The sequence below is a fragment of the Betta splendens genome, chromosome 17 (assembly GCF_900634795.4).
Source record: "Betta splendens chromosome 17, fBetSpl5.4, whole genome shotgun sequence".
In the NCBI taxonomy this organism is placed as follows: domain Eukaryota; kingdom Metazoa; phylum Chordata; class Actinopteri; order Anabantiformes; family Osphronemidae; genus Betta; species Betta splendens.
This window is the reverse complement of record NC_040897.2, coordinates 4067278-4077661: the sequence shown is the minus strand read 5'-3', so window position 1 is coordinate 4077661 and position 10384 is coordinate 4067278. Positions and strand designations below refer to the sequence as shown.

At 40.2% G+C, this 10384-nt stretch overlaps 2 protein-coding genes across 3 annotated transcripts; one reads left to right on the top strand and one right to left on the bottom strand.

The window, feature by feature from the left end:
• Positions 1 to 982: 982 nt before the first annotated feature.
• Positions 983 to 5937, top strand: eif2b5 (eukaryotic translation initiation factor 2B, subunit 5 epsilon). The gene is made up of 16 exons (XM_029132475.3): positions 983 to 1216; positions 1432 to 1556; positions 1636 to 1821; positions 1920 to 2097; positions 2276 to 2356; positions 2434 to 2511; positions 2597 to 2909; positions 2987 to 3132; positions 3487 to 3631; positions 4317 to 4418; positions 4493 to 4594; positions 4843 to 4933; positions 5017 to 5140; positions 5222 to 5347; positions 5496 to 5606; positions 5725 to 5937. The coding sequence occupies exons 1-16, from the start codon at positions 1058 to 1060 to the stop codon at positions 5785 to 5787; spliced, it is 2130 nt and encodes a 709-aa protein (XP_028988308.1). The 5' UTR covers positions 983 to 1057; the 3' UTR covers positions 5788 to 5937.
• A 483-nt stretch (positions 5938 to 6420) lies between these two features.
• Positions 6421 to 8389, bottom strand: LOC114844836 (mitochondrial ubiquitin ligase activator of nfkb 1-A). 2 transcript variants are annotated; one of them, XM_029132476.3, is made up of 5 exons: positions 8308 to 8389; positions 8058 to 8179; positions 7884 to 7971; positions 7683 to 7803; positions 6421 to 7584 (listed from the first exon to the last, which is right to left on the bottom strand). In XM_029132476.3, exons 2-5 carry the CDS (start codon positions 8172 to 8174, stop codon positions 7086 to 7088), a joined length of 825 nt encoding a protein of 274 aa, XP_028988309.1. In that variant the 5' UTR covers positions 8175 to 8179; positions 8308 to 8389; the 3' UTR covers positions 6421 to 7085. The 2 variants fall into 2 exon arrangements, with proteins under 2 accessions (XP_028988309.1, XP_028988310.1); XM_029132477.3 differs by lacking the exon at positions 8308 to 8389 and having other exon boundaries at positions 8058 to 8301.
• Positions 8390 to 10384: the final 1995 nt, after the last annotated feature.

The following is a 10384-nucleotide window of genomic DNA, read 5'->3' as shown; positions in this document are numbered from 1 at the left end:
AGAGACATTTTGAATGCGAGGGAAGGGTTTGAAAAGCAAGCATGATAAAATCTGATAATTAAATCGTTAAAGTGCGCTCACGAATTGGAAAACTATGCTCTTAAATAAGGATAGCAATCTCACTGCATATCAGACCACTTTTATTTTCATTTCCGCTAATGTGCGGAACCTGCAGCATAATCACCTGCATACACGGTTTCGCTTGGCGTACTGCGCACATGCAGATGTGGAGAAGGGTGGTGTCGGCAGGGCTATGCTGGTGGTGGAAGGAAGTGGTGTGGAGAGGTGTGAACACGTAGGGGTGGGTGCCACTGCTGGACTGGAGATGTGTGAAGTGGAGAGGTGGGGGCTGCAGTCAAATCTGTTAAAGAACAGATTGAGCTCATTGGCCAGTTCCAGGTCACCATGAGCTAATCCTGTACATCTGTTCTCTCCATGCCAAGAGATTGTCTCTTCAGGTCCTTTCACACATCTCAAAAGTTGTTTTGTGCTAAACTCTCCTACAGCTTCTCCCTGTAGCTCTTCTTGGCCTGCCTTGTACTTGAGTTCCTGCTGAACTCTTCGATGCTCCTCTCTGACCCTCCAACGTGTTCCCAAAAGGTTTGAAATAACAAGAAGCACAAGGGCAATAAAAAGTGGTCTCCCTGCATGCACACTTGAAGCAGGGTTTACCACAAGAACGAAAAATCCATAAGATAGTCCAACCTACAATAGAAAAAGTAAAGAAACAGGAGATAGTGGGAGCTGTTCCAGCTGGCTACAACTCAGGCAGTGCCATCTTAGAGAATTGAATTATTTAATTGTTTGATTTTTCATGTTTTTCTTAGGGTACTATGTAGTGATAATGATAGCATTGTTTAAATTTTTAAATGTTACTGGGTTAGTGAAAATAATGAGATTTAGAGATATCGATAGGTGGCGTTGATGCAACAATTGGGATGCAAGCCGCCGGTAAACTCAAAAGAAGAAGAAGAAGGTAGATTGTCCTACAGCAACCATCGTAGTTTTAGCTGACGCCAGAGTGGTGAGTTAGCATTTGAGAATCGCACAGAAAGTAATGGCCGGTAAAGGAGGAAGAAATCCTCGACCAGGCCCTGGCCTTACAGGGAGAAAAGGTACAGGTGAACAGGAAGAAGAGGAGCCTCCGCTGCAAGCCATTTTAGTCGCTGACAGCTTTAACCGGAGGTTTTTCCCGGTGACTAAAGACCAGCCACGGGTAGGCAACAATTCAAGCTAACAGGGCTGCTAATGGTAGCTAACCTGTGTTCTTCTTATAACAGCAATTCAGTCTAAATCTAACACTGATGAAAGTTCTTTAATGTAATTGGATATACAACAGTGTAATTCTAGATTTGTATTTTTAGCCTCCACGTTGACCCGTTAATTTTATTATTTTGCTAACCTCACGTGTCACTTTGTCACTGACGAAAGGCTTTGCTGCCGCTGGGTAATGTTGCTATGATCGACTACACTCTGGAGTTCCTCACATCCACAGGGGTCCAAGAAACATTTGTCTTCTGCTGCTGGATGTCCAGTAAAATCAAAGATCACTTACTGTAAGTTGCTATGTTGTGTGTAAGGAGCTAATTTTGTGCATGTGCAGCAAAGTTTTTGACGTGACACTGTGTCTGTCAGGAAGTCAAAGTGGTGTCGGCCAACCTCCCCAAACACAGTTCACATCATCACTTCAGACCTGTACCGCTCACTGGGAGATGTGCTCAGAGATGTTGATGCAAAGAATCTTGTGCGTTCTGACTTTGTGCTAGTTTATGGTGATGTGTTGTCAAATATTGACATCAGCCAGGCACTGCAGGAGCACAGGTAGAAAATATTTTACTAATTTGATAAATTCTTACTGTATTTAGGAGGTTTTGCTTTGTTCTAATACAGATTTTGTGGTATGTATATCTTGTGCTCAGGCAACGTCGAAGGATGGATAAGAACATCTCAGTGATGACTATGCTCTTCAAGGAATCATCTCCAGGTCACAAGTCCCGTTGTGAGGAAGATGATGTTATTGTTGCAGTTGACCGCAAAAGCCAGCGGATTTTACACTACCAGAAGACACAAGGGCTGAAGAAACTACACTTTCCCATGGTGACCGATTCACTTAAGTATTACTGTATTTTGTTGTATGTTTGTTCAAAACTGTGTGTGTGTGATCTTGTTAGTCGATTTATATATCATATTGCATATATATAATATACAGACATAATGGACAGTTCGGTTGAGCATTGAATTGACAAATGACAGTTACTCTTCTTGGCATATTTAGAACATTTTTCACAGTGCAAGTGATGAGTTTGAAATCAGGCATGACCTGTTGGACTGTCACATCAGTATCTGCTCCCCACAGGTCAGTTTTAAAACATTCAGCCTGGTTATTTAATTTTTACTCTTTGCAGTAAAATATGGATTTCCTCCTTTTTTCAGGTTGCTGAGCTCTTTACTGACAATTTTGACTACCAAACTAGGAATGATTTTGTCAAAGGGATCTTGGTCAATGAAGAGGTATTATGCAGCCACATAGTAGTTATCTTTTTGAAAGTTTTGAATATGTGCTGTTATTTAAAACTAAACTATTTTCTTTATTTAGATCCTGGGAAACCAGATACACATTCACGTCACCAACGATGGATATGGAGCTAGAGTGTCCAACTTGCTTATGTATGATTCGGTGTCATCAGATTTAGTGCGACGATGGATCTACCCTCTGATCCCAGAGGCAAACTTCACAGACAAGGAGGGGCAGAGCTGTACATACTCTCGCCACAATGTCTACCGAGGGTCTGGAGTCAGTCTGGGCCATGGTAGCCAGATGGAGGAAAATGTTCTCATTGGCTGCGACACAAGCATTGGCGCTAACTGTCACATTTCTAATAGTGTCATCGGTAACAATTGCACACTAGGTGAGCTTATTGTTAATGTGAGTGAAGAAGAATTTGAATTTGTTTGTGTAATTAAAATTAATCTTTTTTTTTTACAGGTGACAACATAATCTTGGAACATGCCTATATCTGGAATAATGTTCACATTGCCAGTAATGTGGTGATCAGACAATCAGTCGTCTGTGACCATGTCATGGTCAAAGAGGGTGTGGAGCTAAGTAAGCAGTGTGTCCTGGCATATAATGTAAGCGTTTTCATGAAAAAACATTGATTCTACTTTCATGTGTGTCTGTTAAATATGAAGATACTGCTACCCTAATGGTTTCGCCTGAATAATATGGTTCAGTTGTCAAAAAGATTTTCCCTTCAGTTGGATAGATAGATAGATAGATAGATAGATAGATAGATAGATAGATAAAGTTAAGTAAATACATGTGGTGTGAAACAATTTTTTGACTGATCAGATGCTATCTTTTATATTCATTAGGACAGCACTTTTGCAAATAAATGTTTTAGAATGGAGCCCACTCTCAAAATAAAACAAAACACTTTTTTAATATGGCCCTATTGTGTAAATGTCTTGCAAATTTTTTTCTAGGTTGTAATTGGACCAAACATTTCCCTCCCTGAAGGAACTGTGGTTTCCATGCACCATCCGGAGGAGGAGGAGGAGGAAGATGATGATGAATTCCTCAGTGACTATGCTGAGGTAGTTCAAAGTAAAGACAAAAGCAAACAGAAAGGTGTGTATTGACATACAATGAATTTGCTGGAAGACAACATCAGAGAAATTATTGTGACACTTGCCTTTCTTTGCACATAAACTTGAATGATATCCTAGTCTTAGCCTGTAGGGTGTTGGCCCAACCGTTGCAGCTTTAACCGCTTCAGCTATAACCGCCTCGACTGTTCCAGAAAGCTTAAGAATGTGTGGATGGGCAATTCTTTTCCTCTGGGCTCTGCTGGTTTTTCAACTTTCCCTAACCTAGCTACTATTTATTACCTTAATCAAATGTGCTGATTAGCTTTTCCAGTGCAGTGGTGCTTGAGGACCAGATTTGCTCCAGATCTGTTGCACACACAAATGCTACAACAGCATTTGTGAGGTTTAGGCACTGATGGGGGGGTTCTGGTGAATCCCAAACACTGATAAACAAACCCTTATACAATTGCCAAACCCAGGTGTGTCTATTGGAATGCCAAAAACGTGACTTATCACTCCAGTCTAGCGATGGTAAGCTTTACACCACAACATTTTACACTTAGCTTACACTATTGACTCTGCAGATTGTGCACTGTGTGGGTTTTGGAGTGAGGCTCATCCTACTAACCAGGAGGAAGGAATTTAATAATTTCATCTTGATCAGCAAGCCAATGCAGACATTTAATTATCTGTTTATTCTATCTAATGTCCTATATGTCCTCCAGTTTTCAATCCAATAGAGGTTGGAGCAGAGGGAAGAGGCTACATCTGGAAAAACAGCTGTCAATATGACACAGAAGATGAGGAGTTGCTGCAGTGTCTCTGGGGTATGACAGTCTGTCTGCACACCTCACTTATGCTGCAGTCCAAGTACCAGCTGCATCAATTTTTTGTTTAATAGGGTTGGTCCTGAACCCAGACCCTGAGAGTGATAGTGAGCACAGCGAACCTGATGGTCCTGATGATCCAATCATCCCCTCTCCTGAAATGGATGATGTCAAAGGTCAGAGAGATTTCCTGTCAATTGAACAATATGGCTGCTTTTTACTGACCAAAGCAACAAAAGGCAGAGACAATAAACGTGTCAACAAGAATATATTACCTATATTTCCAAATCACATAACTTATCATGATTAGAAAGTAAATCCACAAAAAGGTTTTAAGCTTTGTAGTTGATCTGTTCACTTGGGTAACTGGATTAGATTAGTTAGATTTTCTCTAATGGAATTTTCTTCTTTTCTTCATTTGTAGTCTTCCAAATAGAAGTTCTTGGGACTCTGCAGAGAGGTTTGGAGGAAAACATAAGCTGCGACAATCTGGTACTTGAGATCAACTCGCTGAAGTAAGGTGGAGCTGACAATGCATTTTTAATAAATTTGATGCCATTTTTCAACATGACTACTCATGCAGTCTGGTGCATTTCAGGTATGCCTACAATATTAGTCTGAAGGAAGTCATGCAGATTTTGACCAGAGTGGTTATGGAGTGTCCTTTTCAGCAGCATGGCCCACAGCTCACCACCTCACAATATGTTGCTATGCTCCTACCGGTAAATAAGCTTCCAAACTTGTTAACCTTTCACAGCACTTTCATAACACTGAATTCATCTAGTTCTCTATTACTCTTGTAGTTGTTGAAGAAATGGGCTCCAGTATTCAAAAACTATGTGAAGAGAGCACAGGACCATCTAGACTGTCTGTTGGCATTTGAAGAGCATTTCCTGGAACAAGAGAGTCACTGGGCTGCTATGGTTAAGGTCAGGTTTAATTTATTCATGTAAATAGCCCAATAATGTTCTAACACTTGAACTGTGGTTACAACAGGGGCTCTTGTTACCCATTATCATTCATTAAGTCTAGATTTCTCCTAGGACTAAAAGCGCTACATTTGTTCTTCTAATCCAGGTCCTAATGAGCATGTACCAGTTGGAGATCCTGGAGGAAGACATGATCCTACACTGGTTCTCCCAGGGAGCCACCACTGACAAAAGCAGGATGCTACGGAAGAACCAAGGGGTAGGTACAAGTTGAGCTGTTTCTCATTGAACATATGGCTCAATGATGCAGTTCAACCTGTTCATCGACTAGTTGCAATTTTTGGTAGCACTGTTTAATCTTGCTTTTCTTGGAACAGCTTCAGAAGTTCGTGCAGTGGCTACAAGAGGCTGAGGAATCTTCAGAGGAGGACGTAAAATAATGAGGAGCTCACAGAAAGACTTTGTTACGTGTAAAAGATTGGCTCTGAGATGTTGAAGCTGATATACATTTTATTACATTATGCATCATCATGTAAAGGCTGTGTGCTTTGAATGTCACCATCCAAATAAAGAAGCAGCATTGAACTGTATTATTGTGTGTGATGTCCAGCTGCACATCCTGCACTGGGAGCACGCTTTTTTTTTTTTTCATAAGAATTTAATGGCAACCAAAAACACTGACCACCTCACCTAGAAAGTTGTCTTGTGAGTTAAGTTTTATTTATTTCCTTATTTTATTTTAGACATGCTAAAGTACAAGGGAATGTGCATTTTGTATCATCATTTTTTTCTGTTTCTTTTATTGGTACCCAGATCCACAGGTCCTGTGAGTCTAATTGTTTAGACAATAACTAACTTTACATGGATGCTCATGTTTTAAGTCCTGTGTTCTAACCGTGAAGATGTGGTTTTCTGGAATTTCTGTGAAATCTGGACACCTTTTGTTTATTTCACTACTAATTAGTAGTACTAATCAGTACAGCACATCAGTATGATAAATAACAGGATAATTAAGTGGTTTGACGCAAGTCCACATTTTGTGCTCAGATCATACAAAGTCAGGATTTTCTAAAAAAAAAAAAAAAAAGACCACCTGTGTCCTAAACAATATATATAAAGAAATGATTGACCAAAACATAGCTGATTAACAAAGAAACCTTAAAACAATAAAAAATAATGTATAATAATTAAGACAACAGACACAAGTCATTGTTAACAAACTACCCCTGGTTTTATATAGGCTGTCAAAAAAAATATTTGGATTTAGCTGTGGTCCTGTCAAAACCAAATTAATACTTTTGAACCTACAGTTCAAACTGGTCATATTTTCCACAAACAATGTGGATGTACAACTGTCTATTTAGGGCAAGTTAACTCTGACTATAATAATAAACTGCTTTATTTCTTTATTATCTTATTTTACACTATCTTTATAGAGTCAAAAGCATATAAAAAAGAACAAATAGAACTCTGATACCTGATAGTTTAATGAAAGCCTGTTTATTTGATAAACTGTTCTACAATAATTTATTCCCTATATTATTGCAATTATTGTATGACCAAAAGACACTAAATTAATTACTATACTAATAATTATAGTAAAATATAGGGCCTCATGTCACAGTATGCACAAATTCACAAATAGTATAAAAATAAAAATATAGTTAAAAATAAAAATAATTTCAAATTTGTCCATTTAAAAAACAAACATTTGTCTAATTCCTGTCTATTCACCTTGCTAAGCCTTTTTTGTTCTGTCACCATGAGTACCAAAAAGGTTGTACATAACCCCTGCTAGAAGAGAAATCCCTGTGAGGCCAGTAATAGCAGTCAGTTTCATCCACATACTCGCTGACTTCTCGTGCCTCTCTATAAAGCTCCTGTAATCAGTAGGAACCAAGATGTACTTCCGGCCATCCTGTGGAGCTTGTAGACGCATTACCTGGCCTCCCTCCAGCACAACCTCCCCAAATCCAGTCAGGGTGCTTCCCACTCGGAGCAGCTCTTCGCTCTCCTCAATCTTTGCAGGTTTCTTCCCACTAAGGCCCTGCAACACTACATTCACAAAACCCTCCTCAGCATGTTTGACTTTTCTGAAAACCCTTTCAAGGTAGCACCCAGAGGCCTCCAGAGGTTTGTGGACCTTTACATACAAATCACCAATATAGGCCCCAGGGCTAACCAGGCTGAAGGGGACCGTGTTGCTGGTCTCTTTTTTGTTAATGGTCTGAGTATTCCTGGGGAAGAAAATGTTGTTACTATGTTTAGAATAGATTAATTAAAATATTGCACATTTATAAAAGAAAAAGTTTAGTTATAGTTTTAATTCTCCTACCACGTTTTGCTGAGTGAGTTCCAATACTGCCAGTTTTCTTGCATTGTTGTCTTCTGAATAACACCAAAACATTGTGGAACAAACTGACTGGTCAAAGGCTCAGCATCTGCTTGGACCATACCTTCAAACGCATAAAGAAAAAATAAAAACCTCATGGACTGAGCTTTTTCGAAAACAGAAAAATAACAGGCATATCTGTACCTTCCACAGCAACATACAGCAAGCGCTTGTGAGGAGAGGATTTCAGTATTTTGACCAGCTGTTGGTCTGGTTTGAAAATGGGGATTTCCTAAAATGAACAAAAACATATAACCTGACTATCCATCCAAGGCTGTATGAGCAGTTAAATTGTAGGCTATCTGATGGTGTGCTTACCTTTAGCTTATTAAATTCCTTATTTTTTTCTCGGTATAGATAATAAAATAGGCCAGAACAGGCAAAGCTGGACCCGACACCAATCCAGATGAGCGAGTTTAGGGAAAGGTCACTCATTTTTTCTGTAGCGAAAAACCATGTACAATATACTACAGCGAAGAAAAGTCATGTAAAGTGCTATAAATCGAAGTCGAAGTACAAATCACATGCACGCACAACACAATAATGCTAAATAATCACTTTACTATACCTGCCAAACCTCAAGATCGCTCATATGAATCGAAACAAAACGCTTTGGTCTTACTTCCTTGTTTCCCGCGATGCGTCACTACTCCTTAACCAATAGAGAATCAGCAGCGATTGCTTTTAGGCTTCTCGTCCGCTAGGTGGCAGAAATACCATGATTTTCCACAAACGTTAGTCTGTAACTACAAATTTCATCAAAATTGAAAAAGACATGAAAGCAGTCATCATAAATCGATTTTTATTGCAGTATTGTTGCACAGTCATTGACAGGTAAATACTTCATACACTGTAGACGCTGTAATTGGAATTATGTATGTGATGTGAATGTGTAAGTACTCAGTGTCACGGTTTCTGAAATGGCAGACCCACACGCACAACACAGGAGGCAGTAAGGTAAGTTTGAGGGTTTAATCACTTCTTAGTCACTTAATCACTTTCTTAGTCTGGATACAGGCGAGGTTCGGTACACAGTTCCCAGAACGGCGATGGCACAAAATGGAGCAGGGAAAAGTAGAGTAACAAAACAGGCAGGCAGGCAACAGAGTAATCAGATAAGGCTACGGTACAGACTTGGATGACCCAAAAGACTTCGATATCTAAAACAAGACAAGACTAGAATGCTGGAACGAGATACAGGACACACAAGAAACACATACGCAACAACCTGGCAACTAGTCATTGTGGGTACTGGAGACTAAATAGTATGACTGATTACTAATTGACCATGGCTGAAGAATCACTTGACAGGAAAGTAAAGCTCAACTAATCATGACAGGACAAAACCGGAAATGCATGAAAATGAAACAGGAAGTGGCAAAATAAAAGTCGAGGTTATGACACAGAGAACTTTCCTGCCACATGCCTCTTATTATTTCTTTTTTTTTTGTTTTGTCCAGCAGTTTAACAAGCAGCATATCTTACGCTGAATGCCATATTGTGATGGACAGCTTTGCTTTAACAAGAAGAGTATATATAGAATATATATACTCTTCCTGATTTATGGTTTATTTAATGGTTTATTTAGCCAATCCCAAATATGTGTGATGTTGGTGTGTTGGTGGACAGTTTAAGTTTCTGCTTTAGGGTGTGTGTGCAGAAGAGAGGGGGGGGGGGGGGGGGGGGGGGGGTGCAACCAGCTGCTGAAACCAAGCAAATCTGTTAAGTAAACAATCGGTGCAAAATAAATAAGCAGGGATGTACCTTAGGCTAATAAATTTATAACTGTAACAACTGTTGTACTGTGGTTTACCTTGGCGATTAATACTAATACCAATAATAGTGTTAAGGTATGTGCACATACTCATATAAACATATACATAACATATACATACACATATGCATTGTTATACATATCCCATACTACTTAATAAAAGTCATGACATACAACACCACAATTTCCATATTCACACATTATTGATATTGGTAGTGATAAGTATCAGTAATACCTACAGTTGGGTTTGGAAAGCCTGTTTATCAGCTTAGGTGTTGAGTGTCCCACTACAAGGTTAGTAAAGCTGTAGCTTAACATTGTTCACCCAAAGGGTGAGGCAGATGTTTGTGCATGAACAATGCCACTTGTGGAAGCCAGGGTGATGGGAGGAGCTTGGCCATTACGCCCATCCAACAAGCAGAGGAAAGAATCCTAGCAGCCAGGGAGCCCATGCACCTTCAGTTCCAGGAGGGCAGGTGTTGTGATCCAAGCTGCCCACACAGAGCCCTCCAGGCACAGCTGCAGCACCCAAGGTAAGAGTGGGCCACAGTGGGTCAGAGAGAGAACCAGGGGCAAACACTCCCCCCGGTGAGAGGGTCGGTCTGAAAGAGCGGAATACCGGACCCCCCACACTCCAAACGCACCACACACATACAAACTCACACAAACACAGACGCATACACCCACCCACACGTACATCAACACACATACACCATAAACTCTCTCACAACAAACTAGTCAATCATACGTGAACCCATGCACTCTCAGATACATTCTCACGCCCACACCATTTGCTTGATCTCATTCGTGGGGAAGGTAGGTCTCTGGCCTGCTGCCCATGTGGCCCCAGGCAGTGACTGCAGCTCTTCCC

Coding starts and splice junctions, on each gene's coding strand:
- eif2b5 (XM_029132475.3), top strand. CDS start 1,058: ATGGCCGGTAAAGGAGGAAGAAATCCTCGACCAGGCCCTGGCCTTACA. Junction 2,098..2,275: donor AGAAACTACACTTTCCCATG/GTGACCGATTCA, acceptor TGGCATATTTAG/AACATTTTTCACAGTGCAAG. Junction 5,141..5,221: donor ATGTTGCTATGCTCCTACCG/GTAAATAAGCTT, acceptor TTACTCTTGTAG/TTGTTGAAGAAATGGGCTCC.
- LOC114844836 (XM_029132476.3), bottom strand. CDS start 8,174: ATGAGTGACCTTTCCCTAAACTCGCTCATCTGGATTGGTGTCGGGTCC. Junction 7,804..7,883: donor GCTGTATGTTGCTGTGGAAG/GTACAGATATGC, acceptor ATGCGTTTGAAG/GTATGGTCCAAGCAGATGCT. Junction 7,585..7,682: donor AACTCACTCAGCAAAACGTG/GTAGGAGAATTA, acceptor TTTCTTCCCCAG/GAATACTCAGACCATTAACA.